General features: G+C 36.1%; 2 protein-coding genes across 7 annotated transcripts in view; both read left to right on the forward strand.

Annotated features, from left to right (window-relative positions):
* Nucleotides 1-11,989, forward strand: part of Fto (FTO alpha-ketoglutarate dependent dioxygenase) — a 392,707-nt gene that overhangs the window by 73,942 nt on the left and 306,776 nt on the right. The window lies entirely within an intron of this gene.
* LOC138806893 (renin receptor-like) overlaps nt 1-11,989 on the forward strand; it is a 92,467-nt gene that overhangs the window by 73,906 nt on the left and 6,572 nt on the right. The window contains exons 2-3 of one of the 2 annotated variants that reach the window (XM_069992313.1): nt 10,580-10,623; nt 11,790-11,883. The exons of the other annotated variant lie outside the window; for it this stretch is intronic. Coding sequence (XP_069848414.1) covers nt 11,841-11,883 — 43 coding nt within the window. The 5' untranslated portion in view covers nt 10,580-10,623; nt 11,790-11,840. The remainder of the gene's footprint in view (nt 1-10,579; nt 10,624-11,789; nt 11,884-11,989) is intronic. 2 annotated transcript variants of the gene reach the window in all.

The following is an 11,989-nucleotide window of genomic DNA, read 5'->3' on the forward strand; positions in this document are numbered from 1 at the left end:
AAAGATACTAAATGAAAATGAGAGGTTTTGAGTGGATTCTTCAGCTAGTAGATGCTAATATTATACTAATATTATACTTATAATATCATACTAATAATATTTTATACTAATATGTTTTTAAAAATAAGCTGTTATTTGTTGACAGTTTATTTTTAAAAACATATTTGCAATTGACAAATAATTGTACATACATACATACATATACATTATAGTCCAATGTGGTATTAGGATAAATGTTTACATTGTGGAATGATTAAAGCTAACATATCCATCATTCACATGCATAACCTTTCTTTGTGGTTAGACCATTTAACAATTTTGAAATATACATTACATGATTACTAGCTAGTCATTATGTTGTACAATAGATCACTAGAACTTAGTAACCTTTGACTCACAGTTTTACTTTCCTTGTTTCTCTCTCTACCCATTCTGCTTCTGGTAAATTACCCTTTTACTCTACTTCATAGGTTGGGCTCAGATTCTATGTGTGAGCTCATACAATATTTGTCTCTCTGTGCCTGGCTATTTTAATTAATGTATTTTCATTCCGATTCATCCATATTATCATATCACAAATGATACTATTTTCATCTTTTAAATGACTGAATAGTGTTCAGTTATATATACATACTTATTTTCTTTAGACAAGTGATAGTTTTTAAGGATTAGACAGAGTGGGCTCTGAAACAGCTCTGGTTAACTTTCTACTCCATTAAAATCTGATTTGTTTTGCCGTTTGAATGGACCTCTTACCCATTTCTCATGACTTTGTAAAATCAATGTTTTGGTAATTTGGAACATTATTGGCAACTGAATTATGAAGGCCTTCAAAGTATTGATTTGTTTTGTTTTACAGTGTGAGTCACACTTGTGTTATCTGCCACTGATCTCCCAGAGAAGTCTTTAAATATTGGTAGCTGCCAACCATAAGGTGGCAAATATAAGATTTTCAAATATCTGACTTTTGCTTGAAAACTTAAGTTTTATCATTAGTAACAGACATAGTTGTTTTCTCAGAAGTGACAAGTTTCTTCTGTAATTTCTTTTTTTAAGAAATAGCTGTAAAATACCCAAGACTAGTTAACGAAAAAAAAATTTTTTAATTTTAAAATAAAAGTAGTGGTCTGTGGGCTAATTCAGCCACTCAGCTCAAATTACACAAGTACTTTTTCTTTAGACATGTTACTTTGGTGTTTATGAGTACACACTCTCTCTCTCTCTCTCTCTCTCTCTCTCTCTCCCATGTTTTACTTTCCCTTTTACAGAGAATAGTAAAAAGATACTTTATACTTTTTATTGTTTCATCAAGGACATATTTAAGTGAAACTAATTTTCCTTTATTCTTTTTTTTAACTGGAATAAATTAGGAAAACAGTAGTGACTACCATGTTTTGAGATTTATTTTTCACTGTGACTAAAATTAACACTAATGTGTATATCAGGGCTACAGGTTTACCTCAGTGGTAAAGCATGGGCTTATCATAGGCTTAAATTTGCAGCATTGAAAAACAATAACAGCAACAACAAAAGCCCCCAAACCAAAAAAAGTCTGTTTCAAAAGTGCTAAAATAGTAGGCCTTTTCATTTTTTACTTTTCTGGAATTATAAGTCTGTACCACTGCACTTTACTAGAATGTGTATCACCATCCCCCCAATAATAAGTTGGTTGATATGTTTATTAGCTTGATTTAATCATTCCAAATGTGTGTGTGTATATACATATAGGTGTATATATGTATATATATGTATATATATATACACCCAAACAACACTTCTTATTTTATATGTGTATAAATATTTGTCAAGAATAAAATAATAATATTAAAAATAATTTACTGGCTTCTAGTGTAGCTTGGTATTGCTGGAATGCTTTGTTCAAGACATTTGCAATTTTACTGATCATTCTTTTTTTTTAAAGTTTTTTATTGTAAAGATACTATACAGAGGGTTACAGTTACATGAGTGAGGTAATGAGTACACTTCCTCTTGAACATTGTTACCCCCTCCATTGTTTTCCCCCTACCATCCCCTCCCTCCCTCCCTTCCCCGAGGTTCTTTTTTTTTTTTTTGATTGTGATTAAGTGATTACATAACTTCCAGAAATTCACAGTACTGTGGAATAATGATGCTCATTTAAAGTCACAAGTTCATTCTAACTTTCCTGGAGCAAATTGTCTATCACAGTCTGTAATATATAACGGTGCTCACATGTTATATACCATATATGTGATCAGCAGCATGGGGATATTTGGTAGTGGTTCAACCAGATGAGTGGGAGTTCTTTGTTTCTTAAGTCCTGTTAGTTTTGTCATATCACCTAACATTTTGGATTTAGCATCCACTTATCAGGGAGACCATGTACTGTTTGTCTCTTCGTTCTTGGCTTACCTCGGTCAACATGATTCCTTCTAGCTCCATCCATTTCCCTGCAAATGCCATTATTTTGTCATTTCTAATGGCTGCATAATATTCCATTGTGTATAGATACCACAATTTTTGGATCCATTCATCTGTGGTGGGGCATCTAGGTTGTTTCCATATCCTAGCTATTGCGAACAGTGCTGCAATAAACATGGAGGTGCACGTGTCCTTGTATATTGGTTCCTGTTGTTCAGGGTAGATGCCTAGAAGTGGTATGACTGGGTCGTAAGGGAGGTCAATCTTTAGCTTTCTAAGGACCCTCCAGACTGCTTTCCAAAGTGGTTGTATAAGTGTACATTCCCACCAGCAGTGTAATAGCTTTCTGATCATTCTTTTTAACAGTAGAAGTGACAACAGAGTAAAAAAGCAAACAATAGTATTCTTGGGACAATCATATTGCATATGTGGATCCTTTGCCATACTATTCTAGTAGGCCTGTTAGGAAGATCTGAATAGGTAGATGTTTAGAGTTAAGAGTTTCCATAATTTATTTATTTTTTGTGCTTGTCCTGGGGCTTGAACTTGGGGGCCTGGTGCTGTCTTTGAGCTGCTTTTGCTCAAGGCTAGCTCTACCACTTGAGCCATAGCACTTCTGCTTTTTTTTTTTTTTTTTTTTTTGATGGTCAATTGAAGGTAAATTCTTATAGACTTTTCTTCCTGGGCTGACTTCAAACTGTGATCCTCAGATCTCAGCCTCCTATGTAGTTTAGGGTTACAAATGTGAGCAACTAGCACCTCGCCATAATTATTTCTTCAAAGCTAATTTTCCCTTTCTTCTGGAACTTATTGAGTTATATAGAGAACAAGTTTCTCTCCTGTTTCTAGGATTGCTGTGAGCTAAGGGTTGGAATTCCTGGCACTTGATTGTTGGTTTTTTTTGTTGTTGTTTTGTTTTAGTCTAAGAAATTCAGGAAGTTTTTCTTTTTCTAAACTGTCTTTGGTGATAATTCATGTTTATTTCCAATAACTATGATTGTGTGTTGTTGCTGTTGTTAAAAAAATGAGTGGTAAGTGTTGCAGACATTGCTTGGTTGTGTGACAACTGACTCTGACAGGGTTAGAGGTGACCAGCTATTGGGGACATTGTCAAGAAAGCTTCCTCCAAAAAAAGGATCTTCAATAATAGGCACAAATTCTTCCCGTCATTGGTCTCCTTGATTATTTGTTTGTTTGCTTATTTATTTATTTATATGTATTTGGTGCTCTTTCTGCTTGTTGAATTGCTTTCAGGTTGAATTCACAGCATCTCTTCATTGCTGTGAATAAAGCCTAGATTTGAGGCAGTGGTTAACTGATCATGTAAGAGAAGAATCCCAATTTTCCAGCTTCTTTTCTTTATTTTTTTTAACTTCTTGGGTGGTTGGGGCACATCATTGAAACAATTATTACATTTATTCAAGAGTTTGTCCTTTCTATTAAAAAAAAAATTCCAGCCAAGTGCCTTACGGTGAAGAGGGAGGGATTGTGTAACTAGAGTCTCCTCTTAACTGGTCTTTATTGTTCAAGAAGACTGATCCCTTTGTGTTTCAGCTTGGCACACAGAATCAGTTTTAATTTAACAGTCCAGCTCCTTTAATAGATCAATTCTCTATTGTGTTTGGAAATTTGGTACGCTCCCAGTTTACTCTCTAAGCATAGGCTTCTTTGGAGAAATTGGGGCGGGGGCGTCAAAGAGGATTAGTCATTTCGGTATGATTTATAGTTTTATCCCAAAGCTCTTATTTACTGGCATTTGTCAGAGAAAGTAACTGGGTTTTGTAAATGCCTGATTTGTATTGGCTGCTCTACTTGGTGTTTTATGTGTTCTTATCTAATGCTCAGAATGACTTTTGATTTTTGTTTTTGATTTTTTTGTGCCTGTTTTGGGGCTTGAACTCAAGCCTTGGCGCTGTCCCTGAGCTTTTTTGCTGAAGGCTAGTTAGTATTCTGCTGCTTGAGCCACAGCTCCACTTTTGGCTTTTTGGTGGTTAATTGGTGACAAGAATCTCATGAACTTTTCTACCTGGGCTGGCTTCGAACCATGATCCTCAAATCTTAGTCTCCTGAGTAGCTAGGACTTAACTACTGCCATAGATCATGTTACTTGGAATTTAACACCCTTAATTTGTGTTTACTCCTTCATTAGTGAATATGTTAGCTTCCTTCCTTCCTTCCTTCCTTCCTTCCTTCCTTCCTTCCTTCCTTCCTTCCTTCCTTCCTTCCTTCCTTCCTTCCTTCCTTCCTTCCTTCTCGAGGAATTGAACCCAGAGTATGCTAGGCAAGTAATCTACCAGTAAGCTACACTCCCAACCCTAGATTTATACTTTAAAGAAGCAAGTTTAATTGTGTCATCTTAATATAGCCTTTAATGAGTACATCATACACATAATGGGGTTTTCTCTTGCTCTGACTGACAAACCCAACATATGGCTTCTCCTGTCTCAGATCCAACTGCTAGACTTCCAGAATCACTTGACCCTTAAAACCTCTAGGCCGGTTCTTCCTCTGATCCTTTGTTCTTTCTGCCAAGAACTTTCCTTTCCCAAATGTATACTCAAACCTAAAGTGATGCCTGCTCAGTGTGCTTTCCTAACCACCCCTCTTCAACTTTTCCTCCATTACATCCATTACTAGATTCTGTTTTCATAAAATCATTGATGCAGAGGAGAGTGAGGTTATGCTGGTAGACCGAATTTTAGTCTTGGTCCTGCCTCTTACTGGCTGTGTGATTATATAAGACATTGTAATTTTCTTCGTATAAAATAATACTATATCCTTCCATTGAGAGATTTAACTAAATTTTTGTAATTTTTATAGTAGTTTCTGACATATTGTATATAGTCATATTGTGTATGACTATGATCTATTAGCTACTATTATTTTAATGTAATTGATATTAAAATTTGTTTTCTATTTTATTGACTATTTAGCTATTTTTCTTTCTCTTTCACTAGAATATAAGCTTCATGAGGAAAGGAACCCCATGTGTCTCATTCCATCTGTATCCCTCAAATAGTTCTGAATCTTTGTTGATTATCAAAATAGGAATTATCATTGTCTCTGTTTTCTATAATTAACAAGCAGGATTCAGAGAAGAAAGTAACTTACCCAAAGTTACACAACTTCTGTATGGTAGTGGGCCAGAGGGTTAGTCTATAGATTGCACCGGCCAGGTCCTTCCCATTATTCTTGTCCATTATACTTCCTAACTCTGTCATGTTTGATTCCTGATTTGTGGGTATCTTTTTATACAAATTCCAACATGGCTCATGAAATGGAAACAGCCATTTTTGTGAGCATAATACTTCAAGACCAAGAGTTAGGCCAAGAGATAAATTAGGAGAGTGAGATCTGGTCACATGTGCTAAGTTGAAAGGATAGATTAAAAGTTAGGACTCTTGGGCTGGGAAGGTGGCTCAGTGGTAGAACGCTTGCCTTGCATGCATGAGGCCCTGGGTTTGATTCCTCAGCACCACATAAGCAAAAAGAAAAAAGCCAGAAGTGGAGCTGTGGCTCAAGTGGTAGAGCATTAGCTTTGAGCTGAAGAGCTGAGGGACAGTGCCCAAGCCCAGAGTTCAGGCCCCACGATCGGACACCCCCCCCCAAAAAAAAGTTAGGACTCTTGTCATGGGGATAGTTAAGCTTATGACCTTGGGGTTGGGCTACCTCAAGAGAGACATATGCTTTGACTTGGGACTGGAAAGACCCCTGATGTCATGTGTTGAGCTCTTACTATTGTATTGTCTTAACCTGGGAGAAGCAGAGGTGGAGAACCTGAGCCATTGGCTCCTGCAACCTGTGGAAGACTGTTGGCTTGGATCTGCCTTGTAAAAGATGGTGTGTGATTCTGGTTCATGATCCGTGGAAGCTTCAGTGGCTCATTTTCTTTTTAAGAGAAGAGGAGAAAAAAATACAAGTTTGGTAAGGCTAGCAGATCAAGGTTCAAATTTCTGTTGTGCTCCCCCCCCCCCCCCATTCTGGGGTGGAATCCAGAGTCTTGTGTGTGCCAAGCAAGAATCATTCTACACCCTCAGTTTCTTGGCTGTGTTTTTGCACACTACTAACCTTGTCTAAACTCCACTTGTTCCCAGATTGACTCTTTCAATAGTATGATGAAAGCTGTGGACCCTCTCCCCAGAAAAGTGCTCATGTACTCACACTTCACATTTACTTTTATGGGTTAGTGATGTCGCTGAAACCTACTTTAAGAGTCTCTACCAGACTATAGTCCTTATGGGAGAAAGCTGATTTTTTTTTTTTTTCTTAGAGAATCAAGACTAGTACTTGGCATCCTACAGTTCAATGTTAATTGAATGAGAGAATTGAATTTCTGGATCCCTTTAAACTTGACATTTAGTTTCCTATGCACTAGGACCTATATCACTGCTGGCTTCATAAGCTAGCCTGGATGTAGCAATGTAGCCATTGCTCTTACATAGATATCTGAACCTGTAGTTTGGCCTTAGATAAATTATAGAGGACTCATGAGATGCTTGAGAAATACTTTTAGTTTAGAACAATGTGTAAATGTCAAGACTCAGCGATTGAGGAATAACACATCAAAATATCTGGCATTCTAAACTGGACATGGACATCCCAGTGAATTTTGCTGATTCATCCTTCCTGGAATAGAAGATCTTAGAGCTAGAAAATCTTAGAGGTCATTTAGTCTCATAGGTCCATAGTGACTAAATGATTTGTCCAGGGCCTCTCAACTAGAAAAATGGTAGAGTTCATGGTCTGTAATTTTTACCCTTATACTCAATCAGATTAGTATTTTTCAGGTCTTCTTAAGCCAATATCTTTCATTGATATCTGTGTGGCTTAAAAGCCTCCTAGCTAAAACGTAGCCATTTTCATGCTGAAGGACACTCATTACTGTCTGTAGTTGGATTATTTATTAATATATTTATCCTTATCTTACATAACATAAATCTTATAAAACATAAATTACACAAGGATAGGAATCTTTCTGTCTTATTTAGCTCAATCCTTAGTTTGTATATCATAGGTGTACAATACATTTTGGTTGAGAATGAGGAAGGTGGAGTTACCTTTGCAGTTCAAATAACATCAAAAGAGCTGGGATTTCCCCCATCGTTAGCAGTAATTTAATAGTGATTCATTGAATGTTTTGCACCTCAGACACTGTATCAGGCATAGAAAGAAAAGATATATGGTGCTTAAATTCAGAGACCTAAAGTCTAAAAAAAAAAAAAAAGCAAATTAGGAGGACCAAATTGGACTTTCAGTTTTTTCAATTAAATTTAATTTGAATGTATACTCCCATTACTTTCTTTGACTTATCTGCTTGCTTTGTTCATTTAAGTGCCTGATTTCTTATGACATTTGTGTTCAAATTATAAGTTCTGTAGGTCAGTGGTTTTTAAACCTGATTTATTGTTACCTTGCTTTGGAGACTTTAGAAATGATGCACACAGAAACAATCTAGATCCTTCTCCTGACTTTCTGAGTTAGTGGGGCTAGGGTGCTCTCAGAAGATGTACCCCAGTCCCACTTTTTTTAAGGTGGTCATGTAAAAAACAATAACTAAGTAGGCAGTTATAGTGAGTCAGCCACCTCAAGCTAGATACCACTGCCCTTTTAGGTGAATACTGTATGCAAGTTCTTGATCTTATGACCTGAACTTGGTATTCTATACGAATAGTTTCTTCTCAAAGAATCTATGTACATTTTAGTACATGATTTATTCTAGGATGCTCTGCAGAATCAAATAGTATGCTTGCTGCCTATATACTTAGGCCCTGAAAACTCTCTGAAGTTGTGTAGGGAAATGAGTCTAAATATCAAACTAATAATACCTAAGTTGGTTATGATCCCACATGCTCTTCTGTAATTTTTCCGTGTGTGGTTTAGCACTTTATATAGATTGAACATATAAATTGGCCCTGGATTGGTTACATGGTACCTTTTAAGACAATGCTTTTCTGTATGTGTGTAGCAAAAGAGATGGATTGTGCTTTTCCAGGATTTTTCTTCCTTTAGTTGGAGGAAAGATAGCAGGCATTTATTAGTGGACCTGCAAATAGGTGAGCTGTCAAGGTGTTGGCAGTGATAGGCTCCTCTGGGTGGAATTCAGGGCATCCTACCAGCAAAAAGAAGGCTAGACTTAAATGATTTCACATTTGGGCTTTACTTCTTATAATTGCTGAAGTGCTAAATTGGGTGTGACAAATCTAACAGGTAATTGCCAAGAAGGTTTCATTACTAGTCATTCACTAGATAAATGATGCTCATATTAGAACTAAGCAAAAAAAAAATTAAACTGTTTTAGAGTAGAATTCACATATTGCAAATGTATTCACATATATCTAAGCCTTTTCAATGTGTTCATTAACTTCATTCCTTTTCCCCTGCCAAAGTGTAGTAGTATATGGGGTTACAGAGGAGGTGAAAGTGGTGAGGGATTATGATTTAAGAGAAATTATGAAAGAGGTTAGGATTGGGAAGGAAAGCTGTTTTCTTATAAGGTGGTAAGTATTAAATGGCTTTTGGACAACACTCAGCTCTAAATAATTATGTTAGAGCTAAGCTTTTGGTATTATTCTAGCTTGAATATAAGTTATAATTGTAGAGACCAGTCTCAGTAGATTTCATTCATTAGGAATTTGATTGGTTTAATGAAAATAGTTTTAGAAGTCATATCAAAGCACAGTAAAACCTAAGATCACATCATTGTCTGGAGACTTGAGCATCTCTGGCTGAGCATTAGTACGTGTAAGAGGTTTTTTTTTTTTTTTTGCCTCCTCGGTTCACTGCTGAATCTCATTAACTAGAAAGATGCCTGGACTAAAATAAGTCTGAAAATAATTGAGTGAAAGAAGAAAGGAAGGTACACTTGGTTCAGCTTTCATGGAGCTTACAGTCTACTGGGAGAGACAAGTAGTAAGGACAGGTCAATAAACATGCTTATGACAGTTTGTCACTATGTTGAGGGTGCTGTTTTTGTTAGGATGGTTTGGGAATGAATAGATGAGAACACAAAAGTTGTGCAAAGCCTAGGGAAAAGGATTATTTGAGGAACAGAAAGAAGGCCTGTATGACTTGAGACTGGTGAATGAGAGGGAGACTTGCTATAATTAGGAAACACAGTAATGTCAGAGTATAGATTTTATTCCATGTGCAGAGGGAGCTCATTAAGAAAGAAATAGTATATAAGCAAGGGAGTGGCATGATTCCATCTGTTTTTTAAAAAAAGAGATGCTCTGATTTCTTTGGAGATTGGACCATAGGCAGGGGACAAAAGGAAGGCCAGAGGAATGTTGTAGGTGAGGGTAAAGGTTGCTTGCCTCAGGAGGATAACTGGAAGTGAGGAGAAGTAGATGGATTTGGAATGGATTTTGAAGCAGAGAAAATTGTTTAGTGGTCTCAGGGTTGCTTGAGAAAGTTGACATACAAGAGAGTACATAAACATACACATTATTTTTATATTATTTTGGCCATAAGTAAGAAAAGTACTCTTTGAACTTTGGGGATTACTAGTTACTATGAGTAGAGAAATCAAGCCTGTGTGCTGCTCCTCTGATATGGTTCTGTGGTTCCAAGCATTTTTGACAGCATATATTCAAAAACAGAATGGCAACACACACTGTGTATCTTTTGGCAGATCAGACCATATTGAAATAAAACCAGAAAATTTAACTGTGCCTCTTGAATGGAACAGGACTCAGAAGAGATTATCTCAGATGTAATCTATAAGATAATTTGCCTTCTTATAAACAAAAATGTCATTTAAACATTTAGAATGTTTAAATTACTATTCTAGATTCCTTGTGGCTGTTTTGAGTTCATTGATTCATTTGGATAGTATGTTACTCTGATGTTTTAATAGGTAACAGTCAAATGAGGTGGAAGATCATAAGAATAATGCTAATAAGTGGTACTATCAAGTTATTAGCTTAAGGCTGTTATATAGAAAGACCAAATGTGACCTGAGCATTCTTGTTAAAAATCCCACACCTTCAGTTGCTAGGCAGCAGCATTTACATTCCAACTTGTGTCCCAGTTAAGGAGCTTGCTGTGTACATCATCACCGTATGGGCCAATGGACACCTAGATAAAAATGCTTCTAAATATTATTGCAAGAGGACACTGGGTTCTTCTTACTGGAAAATACAACTGAAAAACTCAACTTGTTGAATTACTTTGATTTTAGTAATCCAAAAAATGGACTTGGAAGGGACTCTCTGACTGTAAATAGTAAGTATAAACATACCTCTTAGCTCAAGTTAAACTTACTAATTGGAATAAAAAACTTTTTTTGGGTGGGGGGGAAGTATTTGTGTGGTAGCTTCCAGAATTGTCACTAATGGGATAAAACTTAACATTGATTTAAAAAGACTCTCATATAATTGTAGCAGATTAAATTTAAGACTTAACAGTAAGACTGATATGGTGGTACATGCCTGTAAACCCAGGACTCTGGGTTTATAAATTAAACCAACCTAGACTGTATATCAAGACCTTACCTCAGAGAAACTAAACATCAAAGAGGACAGAGAAGGGAGATAAAAAGGGTTATAGAGAGAGAAAGGGTGAGGGGAGATTGAGATTGATATCGAATGGGGGGGAGGAGACTGACATTGCAGTGTTGACAAGTGAGTTTTTTATTTCCTGAGTTTTCACGTTTTTGCCCTCAATTTAACTTTCTCTGCAAGTCTGGCATGTTTAACGAATCAGATAAACATGTTTGATTTGAAGATTATACAGTATGTCCCTAATCTAGGTGAATCAAATGAAGTTGTAGTTAATCAAGTAATAAGCTCGAAAAGGCAAATGAGTGTGTATACTCCATGGGACTGATGGAGGTCTACACCAGTCAGTTACTTCTGACTGAATTATTCATTATTGCTGGTTTATGGAAAAATAAACACAGAAATGAGTGCTCCTGATTCTTGTGATTGGTTTACTCTAGGCTAGTCCCTTATCTTTTGTTCTTATCAAATCTCCCTCTTTCATTTAACATAATTGTGGGTAATTCAGAAACACCATGTTTTGTTCCATGGAGTTTGTATAGTGTCTGGTGGGAATATCAATGAGAAACCACAAAATAGACTGCAGTTATTTCTACCAAGTAATGTTCTTCCAACATTTATAAATTATTTGCCCTACAGGAGTGACAAGTACAGATTTCTGGGAGCAGGAAATTATAATACAGTAGATCTTCTTCAGAGACACATCCTAACTAAAGCTTGTAAATTCTCCTTCATCTTTGCTCATTCTCTAATCTTAACTGCCTTTCCCTTTTGTGGTTATGTAACTATTCTGTATTTGATATAAAATTGACCTCATGTTCAATCTTACATTGTCTTTTGGACAATAGTTTTGGTAGTGACATTTCCTCCTTTTATTTCTTTGGTCTCCAGAAGGGCAGTTACCTTGAAGCAATCTCCTGGGTATAGAAGATTTTTGAGCATATGTTCCTTATCACAGTATATTTTCTCATTCAATGCATATTGTGTAAGTAGTAAAAGTTGTGTTTGAAATTTCAATTTAAATTAAACATTTTAGTTTAAGATTGCAGAACATTTATAAAGTTGAAGTATATCACAAAGGGAAAGCTTAC

Source organism: Dipodomys merriami, unplaced genomic scaffold (assembly GCF_024711535.1).
Source record: "Dipodomys merriami isolate MVZ:Mamm:240054 unplaced genomic scaffold, mDipMer1.0.p SCAF_41, whole genome shotgun sequence".
Taxonomy (NCBI): Eukaryota; Metazoa; Chordata; class Mammalia; order Rodentia; family Heteromyidae; genus Dipodomys; species Dipodomys merriami.